Source organism: Oncorhynchus kisutch, unplaced genomic scaffold, assembly GCF_002021735.2.
Source record: "Oncorhynchus kisutch isolate 150728-3 unplaced genomic scaffold, Okis_V2 scaffold3809, whole genome shotgun sequence".
Lineage (NCBI taxonomy): Eukaryota > Metazoa > Chordata > Actinopteri > Salmoniformes > Salmonidae > Oncorhynchus > Oncorhynchus kisutch.
Genome location: NW_022265754.1, coordinates 161,919 through 181,603, shown reverse-complemented (window position 1 = coordinate 181,603; position 19,685 = coordinate 161,919). Strand labels below are relative to the sequence as shown.

Below are 19,685 nucleotides of genomic sequence, written 5' to 3'. Positions count from 1 at the left end.
CTGGGCAGTACCACTGTTATAAACACACTGGGCAGTACCACTTACAAACACACTGGGCAGTACCACTTATAAACACACTGGGCAGTACCACTGCTATAAACACACTGGGCAGTATCACTGTTATAAACACACTGGGCAGTACCACTGTTATAAACACACTGGGCAGTATCACTGCTATAATCACACTGGGCAGTACCACTTATAACACACTGTTATAAACACACTGTTATAAACACACTGGGCAGTATCACTGTTATAAACACACTGGGCAGTACCACTGTTATAAACACACTGGGCAGTACCACTTACAAACACACTGGGCAGTACCACTTATAAACACACTGGGCAGTACCACTGCTATAAACACACTGGGCAGTATCACTGCTATAAACACACTGGGCAGTATCACTGCTATAAACACACTGGGCAGTATCACTGCTATAAACACACTGGGCAGTATCACTGTTATAAACACACTGGGCAGTACCACTTATAAACACACTGTTATAAACACACTGGGCAGTACCACTGTTATAAACACACTGGGCAGTACCACTGTTATAAATACACTGGGTAGTATCACTGCTATAATCACACTGGGCAGTACCACTTATAAACACACTGTTATAAACACACTGTTATAAACACACTGGGCAGTACCACTTATAAACACACTGGGCAGTACCACTGCTATAAACACACTGGGCAGTATCACTGTTATAAACACACTGGGCAGTACCACTTATAAACACACTGGGCAGTACCACTGTTATAAACACACTGGGCAGTACCACTGCTATAAACACACTGGGCAGTATCACTGCTATAAACACACTGGGCAGTACCACTTATAAACACACTGTTATAAACACACTGTTATAAACACACTGGGCAGTACCACTTATAAACACACTGGGCAGTACCACTGCTATAAACACACTGGGCAGTATCACTGTTATAAACACACTGGGCAGTACCACTTATAAACACACTGGGCAGTACCACTGTTATAAACACACTGGGCAGTACCACTGTTATAAACACACTGGGCAGTACCACTGTTATAAACACACTGGGCAGTACCACTGTTATAAACACACTGGGCAGTATCACTGCTATAATCACACTGGGCAGTACCACTTATAAACACACTGTTATAAACACACTGTTATAAACACACTGGGCAGTACCACTTATAAACACACTGGGCAGTACCACTTATAAACACACTGGGCAGTACCACTGCTATAAACACACTGGGCAGTATCACTGCTATAAACACACTGGGCAGTATCACTGCTATAAACACATTGGGCAGTATCACTGTTATAAACACACTGGGCAGTACCACTTATAAACACACTGTTATAAACACACTGGGCAGTACCACTGTTTTAAACACACTGGGCAGTACCACTGTTATAAATACACTGGGCAGTATCACTGCTATAATCACACTGGGCAGTACCACTTATAAACACACTGTTATAAACACACTGGGCAGTATCACTGTTATAAACACACTGGGCAGTACCACTGTTATAAACACACTGTTATAAACACACTGTTATAAACACACTGGGCAGTACCACTTATAAACACACTGGGCAGTACCACTGCTATAAACACACTGGGCAGTATCACTGTTATAAACACACTGGGCAGTACCACTTATAAACACACTGGGCAGTACCACTGTTATAAACACACTGGGCAGTACCACTGCTATAAACACACTGGGCAGTATCACTGTTATAAACACACTGGGCAGTACCACTGCTATAAACACACTGTTATAAACACACTTATAAACACACTGGGCAGTACCACTGTTATAAACACACTGGGCAGTATCACTGTTATAAACACACTGGGAAGTACCACTGTTATAAACACACTGGGCAGTATCACTGTTATAAACACACTGGGCAGTAGTATCACTGTTATAAACACACTGGGCAGTACCACTGTTATAAACACACTGGGCAGTACCACTGTTATAAACACACTGGGCAGTATCACTGTTATAAACACACTGGGCAGTATCACTGTTATAAACACACTGGGCAGTACCACTGTTATAAACACACTGGGCAGTACCACTGTTATAAACACACTGGGCAGTACCACTGTTATAAACACACTGGGCAGTACCACTGTTATAAACACACTGGGCAGTACCACTGTTATAAACACACTGGGCAGTATCACTGCTATAAACACACTGGGCAGTATCACTGCTATAAACACACTGTGCAGCATCACTGTTATTCCATTCTATTAATGAGGTTTGTTTCAATATTGACTGAGTTAATGAATTCCCTTGGGTCCGAACAAACTCAGACAACACTGATCCATTGATGTGTCCCACGCCAGCCACACATCAAGGCTGGTGAGTGATGTCACACTGCCACCCTCACAAGTACCTGGAAAAAAATCTAAAACGACAACAGACCTCTCTCTATACAGGACCATGACAATAGTCATGTACTTACTTGTCATATTCGGCGTTGTCGAGGTCACAGCGGGCATCCTTGTGCTTCTGCCAGTCTTTCCCGTGTTTACACGTGGTGAGCAGCACCACGTCCTCAGAGTTATGGACGTGATATAATGCATTCCTCGTGTCTGATCCGATTCCAGTGAGGTATCGTTTCCCTTTGAACACAAGCACGTATTTCCTGTACGGTGGGATAGAGTTGTATTTTAAATAGCCCCTCTCCCCTCCGGCGCTGGGGTGGTCTTTCCCAAAAAGAGGGATGGAGACATCGAAATTGGGTCTGAAGTTCTCTGTGCCGATGCTTGCCTTGGCTAGCATGGCCTGTCCAAAGTCGAAGCCCAGATCTTCCGTGTAGTCGGGCCAAGTCCCCGAATAGAGGTTAAAGATGAGGTGATTCTTTCCGTTATTCCACAGATGCAAGTTCTGGACTTTAGTTCTGAGGTTGTGAACATACTGCGGAGACAGAATGTCCCTGTCTAGAGTGTCCAAACTCAGGACAAATAGACAAGCCTGTCCCGGGTCAGACGTATAGAACCTGGAAGCCTCAATGGAAGATAAAATATTCTGATAACTCTCGGACATCTTCTCTCCTTTCTGTTGCGGGTAAACGTAAACTTTAAATCCGTTGGTTTTGCACAAGGAAAAATCAAAGCAGGAGTCCATCCGGCAACGTTTCCCGTTATAAACTCCCGAAATGACATCCCTCTTCTGTCGTGGCGATATGTGAACGTTGTACTCCTCGGTCTCCATTTGGTCCCAGGGGCTGAACGGTTGTAGAGACCCCGAGAAGTGGTGCCACTGGGGACTCCCGTGGTGTCCATCGAGGCTGCGGTCATCACGCCGGTTGTTGCTTTTGGATAGCGGGGTTTGCATCCCTCCAAAGTACAACAACAGAATGAGACACGCACCGGCGGAGAACAGAATTAAGTACCGTTTTTTGGCCTGCATGTGTCCTTCGATCAGGGTCGAGATGTCTAGTAAATCCAACGAGCCCCGATGAAGTTTCACTCCTCTCGCCACTACTTCCAATTGAACGGCTGCGCCATCTTCCCCCAGCCAGGAAGGGTTTAGCGCTCAACACGTCCACCACCTTCTGATTCCTTTCCCCAAGCCGACGATTGATCCAGCGCATGTGGGCGATTTATAATGATCATTTACTTATCCCCTTGTTAATAGTTATGGCGAACAGTGGCTATCTTCCAGCACTTAAGAGTAGACTACCTTCCTGGTAAGTTAGGGATTGAAAATGCACCCGGACCTTACATTTCTTTATGCTATTAGCGGATTCATCTTCAGTGTTTCATCTGCCTGTATGAAAAAGAAGCAGGTATTTTCACTGACACTTTCTTGCTTTGTAGCCTAACGCTCCAGCAGCACACAATCACAATTTTCTAGCCAGCTACACAGGGTGATAAGAATGTAGCCAACTTGGCTAGCTTGCCCAAACATCCAGAGATTCAGGACTCACATTATAACGGTCCGCGTTGGACTACTCCATGGTCCAAACGAACGATATAACATAATGTCTTCTATCTCGCCTTCTATCTCGCCATATGAATTTCTGCAATTCAATAAATAAGTTGAAAGCAATTCGATTTAGCAGCATTCACAACACTCTTTCTCTCTGATTTACTCTCCTAGTCCAAGGAAAGACAACTCAGTCTTTTGAAGCGTCGGGAAATTATTGTTATACATTTTTTGGAACATTTTAAAGAAACATATCCGTAACATATCCCAATTGTAAAAAAATGTTTGGTGAGTTGTTCTGGATCTCACACAGAGGCATTCCAACCCTACGGCGTCTGATGACGATATGACGTTCTTCCATATCGCACTGGGCTTTTTCATTGGTTCGCGTCATATCCCGAAACAGGCGGGGCTTCCGCATCCCATTCACAACTGGAGACCCGCCAAGAGTAACCTAACCCTAGAGGTTAGCGATGCATGGCAGGGTTTCTCTATTGCATTGCTTTTATTTTAAATATATCTCATTTTAACAGCACATTTTGGTTCGACCTCTCCTGTTAAATAATAAACTGTTATTTATTTATTCATCTTGCTCCTTTGCACCCCAGTATCTCTACTTGCACATTCATCTTCTGCATATCTACCATTCCAATGTTTAATTGCTATATTGTAATTACTTCGCCACCATGGCCTATTTATTGCCTTAACTCCCTTATCTTATCTCATTTGCCCTCACTGTATATAAACTTTTTACTTTATTTTGTTCTACTGTATTATTGACTGTATGTTTTGTTTATTCCATGTGTAACTCTGTGTTGTTGTTTATTCCATGTGTAACTCTGTGTTGTTGTTTATTCCATGTGTAACTCTGTGTTGTTGTTTATTCCATGTGTAACTCTGTGTTGTTGTATGTGTCGAATTGCTTTGCATTATCTTGGCCAGGTTGCAGTTGTAAATGAGAACTTGTTCTCAACTAGCCTACCTGGTTAAATAAAGGTGTTCTCAACTAGCCTACCTGGTTAAATAAAGGTGTTCTCAACTAACCTACCTGGTTAAATAAAGGTGTTCTCAACTAGCCTACCTGGTTAAATAAAGGTGTTCTCAACTAGCCTACCTGGTTAAATAAAGGTGTTCTCAACTAGCCTACCTGGTTAAATAAAGGTGTTCTCAACTAGTCTACCTGGTTAAATAAAGGTGAAATAAAAACAAACACACATTTATAACTCATTTTCATTCATCCTCTTGATGATAGTCTAGGACTATATTCTCATGTATTCTTTATGCAAATGCAGATTACAGACAAAACCGCTTCCTTTTGATTTTCAGCTCATACTGGGGCTCAACCCCAGGAGTTCTGCCTCACAAACACACCGTGACTGACCACCCTTCTGAAGCATCTTATCCAGCCGTCACCGAAAAGCTAGCTACCGGAGCCATTCAGGCTGAGGAGTGAGCTTCCCATCTGCTACACTGGCACAATACTTGCAAAACGCTTTGCATCTCTCCTTGCAGGGCACTAATACACTGTTGTTCCCATTCAGCACAACCTCTGACCCCCCCCCCCCCTAATCTCACTATTCTGATTGGGCTTTGAGGAACTCTGCCATGAAGACAGGATGAGTCAGGTCACAGCAGAGCACCAGACACTACGGCTGAATTGGTTGGTAGCGTTCTGCAAAGGTGCAGGATACCACTAGCTCCCAGCAGCACACTGTGAATGGACGGTGCAGGATACCACTAGCTCCCACCAGCACACTGTGAATGGACGGTGCAGGATACCACTAGCTCCCACCAGCACACTGTGAATGGACGGTGCATGATACCACTAGCTCCCACCAGCACACTGTGAATGGACGGTGCAGGATACCACTAGCTCCCACCAGCACACTGTGAATGGACGGTGCATGATACCACTAGCTCCCACCAGCACACTGTGAATGGATGGTGCATGATACCACTAGCTCCCACCAGCACACTGTGAATGGACGGTGCAGGATACCACTAGCTCCCACCAGCACACTGTGAATGGACGGTGCATGATACCACTAGCTCCCACCAGCACACTGTGAATGGACGGTGCATGATACCACTAGCTCCCACCAGCACACTGTGAATGGACGGTGCATGATACCACTAGCTCCCACCAGCACACTGTGAATGGACGGTGCATGATACCACTAGCTCCCACCAGCACACTGTGAATGGACGGTGCAGGATACCACTAGCTCCCACCAGCACACTGTGAATGGACGGTGCAGGATACCACTAGCTCCCACCAGCACACTGTGAATGGACGGTGCAGGATACCACTAGCTCCCACCAGCACACTGTGAATGGACGGTGCAGGATACCACTAGCTCCCACCAGCACACTGTGAATGGACGGTGCAGGATACCACTAGCTCCCACCAGCACACTGTGAATGGACGGTGCAGGATACCACTAGCTCCCACCAGCACACTGTGAATGGACGGTGCATGATACCACTAGCTCCCACCAGCACACTGTGAATGGACGGTGCATGATACCACTAGCTCCCACCAGCACACTGTGAATGGACGGTGCATGATACCACTAGCTCCCACCAGCACACTGTGAATGGACGGTGCATGATACCACTAGCTCCCACCAGCACACTGTGAATGGACGGTGCAGGATACCACTAGCTCCCACCAGCACACTGTGAATGGACGGTGCATGATACCACTAGCTCCCACCAGCACACTGTGAATGGACGGTGCATGATACCACTAGCTCCCACCAGCACACTGTGAATGGACGGTGCATGATACCACTAGCTCCCACCAGCACACTGTGAATGGACGGTGCAGGATACCACTAGCTCCCACCAGCACACTGTGAATGGACGGTGCAGGATACCACTAGCTCCCACCAGCACACTGTGAATGGACGGTGCAGGATACCACTAGCTCCCACCAGCACACTGTGAATGGACGGTGCAGGATACCACTAGCTCCCACCAGCACACTGTGAATGGACGGTGCAGGATACCACTAGCTCCCACCAGCACACTGTGAATGGCATATTTATGCTGTTGTATACGTCCATATCCGCAGGATGATATTACCAACACTCGTGTTGTTTTCAGGAGATGGCTGACTACTTCATATATCAGCTTTAGTTATGTTGCTTATAAATCTTTCGGGCTTGTAGTCTTGAGGCATGTCCTCCTGGCCTGATCTGTTTTCACAGCTGCCGTGGTCTGAAAGAGGTCGGAAAGACTAGAAGTGATTCTGCAGAGCGGAGAGACAGGAGGAGTTTGCGTCCCAAATGGCACCCTATTCCCTATATAGAGCACTACTTTAGACCAGGGCCCTATTCCCTATATAGAGCACTACTTTAGACCAGGGCCCTATTCCCTATATAGAGCACTACTTTAGACCAGGGCCCTATTCCCTATATAGTGCACTACTTTTGACTAGAGCCTCTAAGGTTTTAGACCAGGGCTCTGGTCTGAAGTAGTGCACTATATAGAGAATAAGGTGTCAGTTGGGACACAGCCAGGGAGTGAGCGAAAGAGGAATTTGACCTGCGTTCCTAGGGAGCTGTGGAGCAGGATCTGTGTTCGGTGGACAGCGGGTGCTGCTCCTATGGTCCACTGATCAAAGACAAGTCCTCCTCCTCTCCTCCTCTCATCCTTCCTCTCCTCCCTATTCCTCTTCCTCTCATCCTTCCTGTCCTCCTCTCCTCCTTCCTGTCTTCCTTTCTCTCTTCCCTATTCCTCCTCCTTCCTTTCCTCCCTATTCCTCCTCCCCTCCCCATTCCTCCTCCTTCCTTTCCTCCCTATTCCTCCTCCCCTCCCCATTCCTCCTCCTTCCTTTCCTCCCCATTCCTCCTCCTTCCTTTCCTCCCTATTCCTCCTCCCCTCCCCATTCCTCCTCCTTCCTTTCCTCCCCATTCCTCCTCCTTCCTTTCCTCCCTATTCCTCCTCCCCTCCCCATTCCTCCTCCTTCCTTTCCTCCCTATTCCTCCTCCCCTCCCCATTCCTCCTCCTTCCTTTCCTCCCTATTCCTCCTCCCCTCCCCATTCCTCCTCCTTCCTTTCCTCCCTATTCCTCCTCCCCTCCCCATTCCTCCTCGGCCCACCCTTCCTTCCATTCCTCTCTCTTTCATTAGATTAGATTAGGTGAAGTAGAAGAAGAGGATGATAGCAGTTGTGTCATGATGTGATGATTGTGAGACGCTGTAGCCTTACAAATTCAACAGTCACAAGACGGGGACTTCAAACAGGCCTATGGAACGTCAAAGGGAACCGTAGCCTACTGTTCAGATGGGATAAATGGAAACTGACATCTGGACACTGACTGTAGGTCTATAACCTCTCACAGAGCCTTTATATTAACACCTGCGGAATTAAACATTTCTTGCAGTAAAATTGATCCACCAAATGTAGGCTACATTTTGACTTGGGAACAGGAGTGTAGAAATATGATTTCTTTCTTTCAGCATCTTGAGATAATGTGAATGTGTAGGTTAGATAGCCTACTTCTGTAGAGGAAAGTTCAAGGGAAAGAGGGGGATAGCTAGTCAGTAGTACAACTGAACGCATTCAACTGAAATGTGTCTACCTCATTTAACCCCTCTGAATCAGAGAGATGCTGTCTTCCTCATTTAACCCCTCTGAATCAGAGAGATGCTGTCTTCCTCATTTAACCCCTCTGAATCAGAGAGGTGCTGTCTTCCTCATTTAACCCCTCTGAATCAGAGAGGTGCTGTCTTCCTCATTTAACCCCTCTGAATCAGAGAGGTGCTGTCTTCCTCATTTAACCCCTCTGAATCAGAGAGGTGCTGTCTTCCTCATTTAACCCCTCTGAATCAGAGAGATGCTGTCTTCCTCATTTAACCCCTCTGAATCAGAGAGATGCTGTCTTCCTCATTTAACCCCTCTGAATCAGAGAGATGCTGTCTTCCTCATTTAACCCCTCTGAATCAGAGAGGTGCTGTCTTATTCAGTGTCATAAAAGCTGATAGTATTTCAACCACAGTTAGGGACCGTCTGTAAAGGTGCCATCTTTATTCAGCGTCATAAAAACGTATAGTATTTCAACCACAGTTAGGGACCGTCTGTAAAGGTGCCATCTTTATTCAGCGTCATAAAAACTGATAGTATTTCAACAACAGTTAGGGACCGTCTGTAAAGGTGCCATCTTTATCAGCGTCATTAATAAAGCTGATAGTATTTCAACCACAGTTAGGGACCGTCTGCAAAGGTGCCATCTTTATCAGCGTCATTAATAAAGCTGATAGTATTTCAACCACAGTTAGGGACCGTCTGTAAAGGTGCCATCTTTATTCAGCGTCATAAAAGCTGATAGTATTTCAACTACATAATATATACATCCAAGCAGAACTGAAACCTGATCAGAAACATGTTAGCTGGTTGTTTTCACAGCTTTCTATTTCATTACCACCGGTCAAACTGATTTCATTTGGAAACTTTACACAGAAAATCTTTCACTTAATATTTTAGGTAATGCATTTTCTCCCCGGTCCCTGAACGTCTTTACCCGATGTCAGCTAGACTGAAGCATTCATTCAATAACTTATTACATTATTCCGGTGAGCAATTGTTTCTTTAGTCTTCTAGGGCAACATATAATGACAGAAGAGAAGCTACATGTATCTAACTATTGACAAGTTGACTAACTAATAGCCTTTATAAGAAAGGATGAGCAGAAACCTCTCAACCTGGCTAAATAAAATCCCACCCCCTGTCAACACACCTGTCTCTGACAGGGGTCAGGTGTGGACCTTAGATTTTCACTTAATCACATATAGTCAGGCGGTTGCGGATGGGTTATTAGCAATTGCTGGGTGCAGGTGAACAAACAGCTGACCCACGGCACCAGTTCAGCTAATTCTGTTGACACACAGAGGAGTTAGTACTGGACTGAAAAGCTATTCAATGAACATTTTCCCAATGACCATGTGTTTTCAGTCCAAGTCAGGACTCGGCTTAATCTGTCTCCAGGAAACCAGCCCCTTAACGACTAAACATTCTCAGAGATGGTGTTTACAGCATGAGCAGTGGAATAGAATACAATCCAATACAATGGATTGGTTTCTAGGAAAACATGTGGCACAGTAAACATTTAGATGGCCAATGATTTTCTGTCTGGTTGCCCGTTATCTCTATATTTGGATCAGCAGGGATGCTAAGCCATAGCTAGTCTCCCCACTGTTTAATGGCAACCTGGTCTCAGAGCATTTCCTTTTATTCTGTACATAAATCCGAGATAATCCATTTAGTATGATATGTTACGTTTCGTATGGTATGTATTCATTTGTAGATGTTCATCATCCATTTCGTATGATATGTTACGAATTACAATTTGAGTATTTTATGATTTTGCACAAAACGTACAATATGTTACGATTTCCAATTGAATGTTAGCTAGGTGGCTAACATTAGCTAGGTGGCTAAACATTAGCTCGGCTAGGGTGTAGGGTTATGGTTGGGAGTTATGTTAAAGGGTTATGGTTAGGGTAAGGGTTAGCTAACATGCTAAGTAGCTAAAAAGTAGTAAGTAGTTGCTAATTAGCTAAAATACTAATGTTGTCCATGATGAGATTCAAATGAACCTTTTGGCTGCTAGATGTATGCATACCCCTCCACCCACCCTCCTTTTGTTTGTGCTTTTTACATAAGTGACCTTGTGTCTTATTTAAAAATAATTAAAAATGTAATTTAACTAGGAAAGTCAGTTAAGAAGAAATTCTTATTTACAATGACAGCCTATCGGGGAACAGTGGGTTAACTGCCTTGTTCTGGGGGCAGAACAACATAATTTTACCATGTCAGCTCGGGGGTTCGATCCAGCAACCTTTCAGTTACTGGCCCAACGTTCTAACCACTAGGCTGCCTGCCTGCCCTTATTTAACCATACCAAAGGTAACGTATCATAGTAATTGGAGTGTCTTGGTTTTACATTTACTATGTTACGTCTAGTCTATGAGACCAGGCTGGTAATAGAAGCCAAAATGTAATTCAGATGCTGCTAGGGTCAACGCCACCCTTCCCTTATCAGAGCTGCCAAGGTCAGCGCCACCCTTCCCTTATCAGAGTTGCCAGGGTCAGCGCCACCCTTCCCTTATCAGAGCTGCCAGGGTCAACGCCACCCTTCCCTTATCAGAGCTGCCAGGGTCAGCGCCACCCTTCCCTTATCAGAGCTGCCAGGGTCAACGCCACCCTTCCCTTATCAGAGCTGCCAGGGTCAGCTCCACCCTTCCCTTATCAGAGCTGCCAGGGTCAGCGCCACCCTTCCCTTATCAGAGCTGCCAGGGTCAGCGCCACCCTTCCCTTATCAGAGCTGCCAGGGTCAGCGCCACCCTTCCCTTATCAGAGCTGCCAAGGTCAGCGCCACCCTTCCCTTATCAGAGTTGCCAGGGTCAACGCCACCCTTCCCTTATCAGAGCTGCCAGGGTCAACGCCACCCTTCCCTTATCAGAGCTGCCAGGGTCAGCGCCACCCTTCCCTTATCAGAGCTGCCAGGGTCAGCGCCACCCTTCCCTTATCAGAGCTGCCAGGGTCAGCGCCACCCTTCCCTTATCTGAGCTGCCAGGGTCAGCGCCACCCTTCCCTTATCAGAGCTGCCAGGGTCAGCGCCACCCTTCCCTTATCAGAGCTGCCAGGGTCAGCGCCACCCTTCCCTTATCAGAGCTGCCAGGGTCAGCGCCACCCTTCCCTTATCAGAGCTGCCAGGGTCAACGCCACCCTTCCCTTATCAGAGCTGCCAGGGTCAACGCCACCCTTCCCTTATCAGAGCTGCCAGGGTCAACGCCACCCTTCCCTTATCAGAGCTGCCAGGGTCAGCGCCACCCTTCCGTTATCAGAGCTGCCAGGGTCAACGCCACCCTTCCCTTATCAGAGCTGCCAGGGTCAGCGCCACCCTTCCCTTATCAGAGCTGCCAGGGTCAACGCCACCCTTCCCTTATCAGAGCTGCCAAATGGGGCTTAATTGTCAGCTCCTGGGTCGGATTGAGGGTAATTTGTAGTTCTGCACACATTTGAAATGTACATGATGTTGTGTTACTACTGATGGGACATTGAACCAAACGTAGGGGGAGGTAATATTGATTGCAACAGGCTCAATTCTGAATGGGTTTTGAATGTTGAATCAATGCCGAATGTGATGGTTACAAAATGGGTCATTTTCCACACAATCCTTCATGGATTGTTGAAGTGCATAAATGGAAATAGTTTTAGGACTGTTTAGCTCCAGGCTCCAGCCTATCGGCAGACGGCAGTGACATCAGTGGCTCAGTGACATCAGTGGACAGACAGTCCTAATGGCTATATAGAGGGGGGGGGGGGTGGGGGGGGTGGAATAGTTTGCAGCCCTAATGGCTATATAGGGGAGGGGGGTGGGGGGGGTGGAATAGTTTGCAGCCCTAATGGCTATATAGGGGTGGGGGGGGGGGATAGTTTGCAGCCCTAATGGCTATATAGGGGGGGGGGGGGGGTGGAATAGTTTGCAGCCCTAATGGCTATATAGGGGGGGGGGGGTGGAATAGTTTGCAGCCCTAATGGCTATATAGGGGGGTGGGGGGGTGGAATAGTTTGCAGCCCTAATGGCTATATAGGGGGGGGGGGGGGGGGTGGAATCGTTTGCAGCCCTAATGGCTATATAGGGGGGGGTTGGAATAGTTTGCAGCCCTAATGGCTATATAGGGGGGGGGGGGGGGTGGAATAGTTTGCAGCCCTAATGGCTATATAGGGTGGGGTGGGGGGTGGGGGGGTGGAATAGTTTGCAGCCCTAATGGCTATATAGGGGGGTGGGGGGGGGGTGGAATAGTTTGCAGCCCTAATGGCTATATAGGGCACACACTGGGTCTAACGATCATCAAGATTCAAATTGATCGACACAATTAAAACCCTTTGTCCTCTCTAAGCACAAAAATATATTGATGTTAATCGTACAAATAGAGTTCTTCTTGACCATTGAAAACAATGAATATCATTTAAAGGGCATCTTACCAGCAGTATCCCGGCGACAACTTTAGGGCTCTGGTCTAAAGTAGTACACTATATAGGGAATAGGGTGCCATAGAGCTCTGGACAGAAGTAGTGCACTATATAGGGAACAGGGTGCCATAGGGCTCTGGTCAGAAGTAGTGCACTATATAGGGAATAGGGTGCCATAGGGCTCTGGTCAGAAGTAGTGCACTATATAGGGAATAGGGTGCAATTAGGGATGAGACCAAGTTGTCTTGATAAGAGACAGTGACATTAGAGGACAGTATTGTGTCCTGAAAGGGTGTGAAATACAATATATTTTCTGAGGTGTCCGGTAGAGCTAGCTGCTTACCGCTATCGACGCGTTAGCATCCTGGTTAGCATTAGCAAGCACAGCCATGCTTGTGTAGAAACCAGGGATGCAGAGCACCATGAGGTGTGCTATGTGAACTGATATGGTTTAACACCAAAAGGCAGGAAACGTACAGCCTGATCCACCATCCTGACCAGCTGCTCTCTCATATCCTTTCACTCAGAGAAATAGAGCGCAAGCTGACGAGATCAGGATGGTTGTTCGAGGCTTAGAAATATATGGAACACAGAACGTGTGTTGGGGATTCCAAATGTATTCTCCTCAGGCCTATGACACCTACCCCATGCTACTCTCTCCAAAGACATCAGGGTGACAAAGAGGGTCTCAAAACCATCTTTTAGGCGACGTTGATTTGCTGCCTATCCTGTGACCGTTAGACCATGAGGCTTGCCGTTGCAGCGGCACGGTCTTGTCTGCAACACGGTCTTGTCAGCGACACGGTCTTGGCTAGGACACGGTCTTGTCTGCGACATGGTCTTGGCTGCGACACGGTCTTGTCTGCGACACGGTCTTGTCAGCGACACGGTCTTGTCTGCGACACGGTCTTGTCAGCGACACGGTCTTGGCTGGGACACGGTCTTGTCTGCGACACGGTCTTGGCTGCGACACGGTCTTGGCTGGGACACGGTCTTGTCTGCGACACGGTCTTGGCTGGGACACGGTCTTGTCTGCGACACGGTCTTGGCTGCGACACGGTCTTGGCTGCGACACGGTCTTGTCTGCGACACGGTCTTGTCTGCGACACGGTCTTGGCTGCGATGAAGCAGGTTGTTGACGGAGAACGACAGTCAGGGGGAGCAGCCATCGCCGTCAACCGAAAGGTTGCAAGTTCAAACCCCCGAGCTGACAAGGTACAAATCTGTTGTTCTGCCCCTGAACAGGCAGTTAACCCACTGTTCCTAGACCAGTTAACCCACTGTTCCTAGACCAGTTAACCCACTGTTCCTAGACCAGTTAACCCTCTGTTCCTAGACCAGTTAACCCACTGTTCCAAGACCAGCTAACCCTCTGTTCCTAGACCAGTTAACCCTCTGTTCCTAGACCAGTTAACCCACTGTTCCTAGACCAGTTAACCCCACTGTTCCTAGACCAGTTAACCCTCTGTTCCTAGACCAGCTAACCCTCTGTTCCTAGACCAGCTAACCCTCTGTTCCTAGACCAGTTAACCCTCTGTTCCTAGACCAGCTAACCCTCTGTTCCTAGACCAGTTAACCCACTGTTCCTAGACCAGTTAACCCTCTGTTCCTAGACCAGTTAACCCTCTGTTCCTAGGCCAGTTAACCCACTGTTCCTAGACCAGTTAACCCTCTGTTCCTAGACCAGTTAACCCTCTGTTCCTAGACCAGTTAACCCACTGTTCCTAGACCAGTTAACCCTCTGTTCCTAGACCAGTTAACCCTCTGTTCCTAGACCAGTTAACCCTCTGTTCCTAGGCCAGTTAACCCTCTGTTCCTAGACCAGTTAACCCTCTGTTCCTAGGCCAGCTAACCCTCTGTTCCTAGACCAGTTAACCCTCTGTTCCTAGACCAGTTAACCCTCTGTTCCTAGACCAGTTAACCCTCTGTTCCTAGGCCAGTTAACCCACTGTTCCTAGACCAGTTAACCCACTGTTCCTAGACCAGTTAACCCCACAGGCCGTCATCGAATATAAGAAATCGCCCATCTGGGTTCCTGTCAAAAATACATTAAATAAAACTCTACGTCCCATATGGCACCCTACTCCCTATATAGTGCACTACTTTAGACTAGAGCCCTATTCCCTATATAGTGCACTACTTTAGACTAGAGCCCTATTCCCTATATAGAGCACTACTTTAGACTAGAGCCCTATTCCCTATATAGAGCACTACATTAGACCAGAGCCCTACTCCCTATATAGTGCACTACTTTAGACTAGAGCCCTACTCCCTATATAGTGCACTACTTTAGACCAGAGCCCTATTCCCTATATAGTGCACTACATTAGACCAGAACCCTACTCCCTATATAGTGCACTACTTTAGACCAGAGCCCTATTCCCTATATAGAGCACTACTTTAGACTAGAGCCCTATTCCCTATATAGTGCACTACTTTAGACCAGAGCCCTATTCCCTATATAGTGCACTACTTTAGACTAGAGCCCTACTCCCTATATAGTGCACTACTTTAGACCAGGGCCCTATTCCCTATATAGTGCACTACTTTAGACTAGAGCCCTATTCCCTATATAGAGCACTACATTAGACCAGAACCTTACTCCCTATATAGTGCACTACTTTAGACTAGAGCCCTATTCCCTATATAGTGCACTACTTTAGACTAGAGCCCTATTCCCTATATAGTGCACTACATTAGACCAGAACCCTACTCCCTATATAGTGCACTACATTAGACCAGGGCCCTATTCCCTATATAGTGCACTACTTTAGACTAGAGCCCTATTCCCTATATAGAGCACTACATTAGACCAGAACCCTACTCCCTATATAGTGCACTACTTTAGACTAGAGCCCTATTCCCTATATAGAGCACTACATTAGACCAGAACCCTACTCCCTATATAGAGCACTACTTTAGACTAGAGCCCTATTCCCTATATAGAGCACTACATTAGACCAGAACCCTACTCCCTATATAGTGCACTACTTTAGACCAGAACCCTACTCCCTATATAGTGCACTACTTTAGACCAGAACCCTACTCCCTATGTAGTGCACTACATTAGACCAGAACCCTACTACCTATGTAGTGCACTACATTAGACCAGAACCCTACTCCCTATGTAGTGCACTACATTAGACCAGAACCCTAATCCCTATGTAGTGCACTACATTAGACCATTGAAATACAGTCTGAATGTGTCTGTTGAAATACAGTCTGAATGTGTCTGTTGAATTACAGTCTGAATGTGTCTGTTGAAATACAGTCTGAATGTGTCTGTTGAAATACAGTCTGAATGTGCCTTGTAATTACAGTCTGAATGTGTCTGTTGAATTACAGTCTGAATGTGTCTGTTGAAATACAGTCTGAATGTGTCTGTTGAAATACAGTCTAAATGTGTCTGTTGAATTATAGTCTGAATGTGTCTTAAAGTGACAAGGCAACAGAGGAAGACTCCCGACCCCGACCCCATATCCATAAACCCTCTCCATATTTATGTGATGGATTATCCATTTCTGTATTCTAGGGAAGGAGAAGTCACCTCACGCAGAGTGGCAGGCAGCCATTAAACCCGAGAGAGAGAGAGAGAGAGAGAAACAGAGAGAGAGAGAGAGAGACAGAGAGAGAGACAGAGAGAGAGAGAGAGAGAGACAGACAGAGAGAGAGATACAGAGAGCGAGAGAGAGAGAGAGAGAGAAAGGAGAGAGAGAGAGAGAGAAACAGAGAGAGAGAGAAACAGAGAGAGAGAGAGAGAGAGACAGACAGAGAGAGATATACAGAGAGCGACAGAGAGAGAGAGAGAGAGAGAGAGAGAAAGGAGAGAGAGAGAGAGAGAGATGATAGAGAGAGAGAGACAGAGAGAGAGAGAAACAGAGAGAGAGAGAGACAGAGAGAGAAACAGAGAGAGAGAGAGAGAGAGACAGAGAGAGAGATACAGAGAGAGAGAGAGAGAAAGGAGAGAGAGAGAGAAACAGAGAGAGAGAGAGAGAGAGACAGAGAGAGAGAGAAACAGAGAGAAAGAGAGAGACAGACAGAGAGAGAGATACAGAGAGAGAGAGGGAGAGAGAGAGAGAGAGAGAGAGAGAGAGAGAGATTTAACAATATTTTCAAAGCTGTGAAATGTATTCTGTTGAAAAGCTGTGTCACAACAAACAACCAACCACAACTTTTGAGGAAACGTACACATCTGTTGTTTGTTTGTTTATCTGTCATTACATATATGGTCAATATAGTGCCCTACACAGACAATATAGTGCCCTACACAGACAATATAGTGCCCTACACAGACAATATAGTGCCCTACACAGACAATATAGTGCCCTACACAGACAATATAGTGCCCTACACAGACAATATAGTGCCCTACACAGACAATATATTGCCCTACACAGACAATATAGTGCCCTACACAGACAATATAGTGCTCTACACAGACAATATAGTGCCCTACACAGACAATATAGTGCCCTACACAGACAATATAGTGCCCTACACAGACAATATAGTGCCCTACACAGACAATATAGTGCCCTACACAGACAATATAGTGCCCTACACAGACAATATAGTGCCCTACACAGACAATATAGTGCCCTACACAGACAATATAGTGCTCTACACAGACAATATAGTGCCCTACACAGACAATATAGTGCCCTACACAGACAATATAGTGCCCTACACAGACAATATAGTGCCCTACACAGACAATATAGTGCCCTACACAGACAATATAGTGCTCTACACAGACAATATAGTGCCCTACACAGACAATATAGTGCCCTACACAGGGAATATAGTGCCCTACACAGACAATATAGTGCCCTACACAGACAATATAGTGCCCTACAGAGGGATTATAGTGCCCTACAGAGGGATTATAGTGCCCTACATGAGGAATAGGGTGCACTACATAGGGGAATATAGTGCCCTATATGAGGAATAGGGTACACTACATAGGGAATATAGTGCCCTACATAGGGAATATAGTGCCCTACATAGGGAATATAGTGCACTACATAGGGAATATAGTGCCCTACACAGGGAATAAAAAACTATCGCCCCAAATCTAATCTTCCATTCCTCTCAAAATATTTTGAAAAAGCTGTTGCCCAGCAACTCACTGCCTTCCTGAAGACTAACAATATATACGAAATGCTTCAGTCTGGTTTTAGACCCCATCATAGCACTGAGACGGCACTTGTGAAGGTGGTAAATTACCTTTTAATGGCGTCAGACCTTAGGCTCTGCATCTGTCCTTGCGCTCCTAGACCTTAGTGCTGCTTTTGATACCATCGATCACCACATTCTTTTGGAGAGATTGGAAACCCAAATTGGTCTACACAGACATGTTCTGGCCTGGTTTAGATCTTATCTGTCGGAAAGATATCAGTTTGTCTCTGTGGATGGTTTGTCTTCTGACAAATCAACTGTAAGTTTCGGTGTTCCTCAAGGCTCCGTTTTAGGACCACTATTGTTTTCACTAAATATTCTACCTCTTGGTGATGTCATTCGGAAACATAATGTTAACTTTCACTGCAATGCGGACGACACACAGCTGTACATTTCAATGAAACATGGTGAAGCCCCAAAATTGCCCTCCCTGGAAGCCTGTGTTTCAGACATAAAGAAGTGGATGGCTGCAAACTTTCTAGAAAAATTCATTCATGGTTTTGTCACTTCTAGGTTAGACTACTGCAATGCTTATCCGGCTACCCGGATAAAGCACTAAATAAACTTCAGTTAGTGCTAAACATGGCAGCTAGAATCTTGACTAGAACCCCAAAATGTGATCATATTACTCCAGTGCTAGCCTCCCTACACTGGCTTCCTGTCAAAGCAAGGGCAGATTTCAAGGTTTTACTGCTAACCTACAAAGCATTACATGGGCTTGCTCCTACCTATCTCTCTGATTTGGTCCTGCCGTACATACCTACATGTACGCCACGGTCACAAGAAGCAGGCCTTCTAATTGTACCTAGAATTTCTAAGCAAACAGCTGGAGGCAGGGCTTTTCTCCCATAGAGCTCAATTTTTATGGAATGGTCTGCCTACCCATGCCCTTTCTAGGGAGTTTTTCCTAGTCACTGTGCTTCTACACCTGCATTGCTTGCTGTTTGGGGTTTTAGGCTGGGTTTCTGTACAACACTTTGAGATATCGGCTGATGTAAGAAGGGCTTTATAAATACATTTGATTTGATTTTGATTTGATGTGAGAGACGCAGACTCTGTCACGAACATATAAGTCTTTACTGAAGACTCATCTCTTCAGTAGGTCCTATGATTGAGTGTAGTCTGGCCCAGGGGTGTGAAGGCGAACGGAAAGGCTGTTCTTCAACTGTTCTGGCTGCAGCTATGGAACCCTGACCTGTTCACCGGACGTGCTACCTGTCCCAGACCTGCTGTTTTCAACTCTCTCTCTCTCTCTCTACCGCACCTGTTGTCTCTAACTCCGAATGATCAGCTATGAAAAGCCAACTGACATTTACTCCTGAGGTGCTGACCTGTTGCACCCTCGACAACCACTGTGATGATTATTACATCTTGGTCATGTTCTGTTATAATCTCCACCCGGCACAGCCAGAAGAGGACTGGCCACCCCTCATAGCCTGGTTCCTCTCTAGGTTTCTTCCTAGGTTCTGGCCTTTCTAGGGAGTTTTTCCTAGCCACCGTGCTTCTACACCTGCATTGCTTGCTGTTTGGGGTTTTAGGCTGGGTTTCTGTACAGCACT

At 46.2% G+C, this 19,685-nt stretch overlaps 1 protein-coding gene across 1 annotated transcript in view; it reads right to left on the bottom strand.

The window, feature by feature from the left end:
* The window catches only part of LOC109884984 (exostosin-1a-like), a 94,605-nt gene extending 90,179 nt beyond the window's left edge, over positions 1-4,426 (bottom strand). The window contains exons 1-2 of the mRNA XM_031820985.1: positions 3,966-4,426; positions 2,496-3,805 (exon numbers count right to left, since the gene is read on the bottom strand). Coding sequence (XP_031676845.1) covers positions 2,496-3,445 — 950 coding nt within the window. The 5' untranslated portion in view covers positions 3,446-3,805; positions 3,966-4,426. The remainder of the gene's footprint in view (positions 1-2,495; positions 3,806-3,965) is intronic.
* Positions 4,427-19,685: the final 15,259 nt, after the last annotated feature.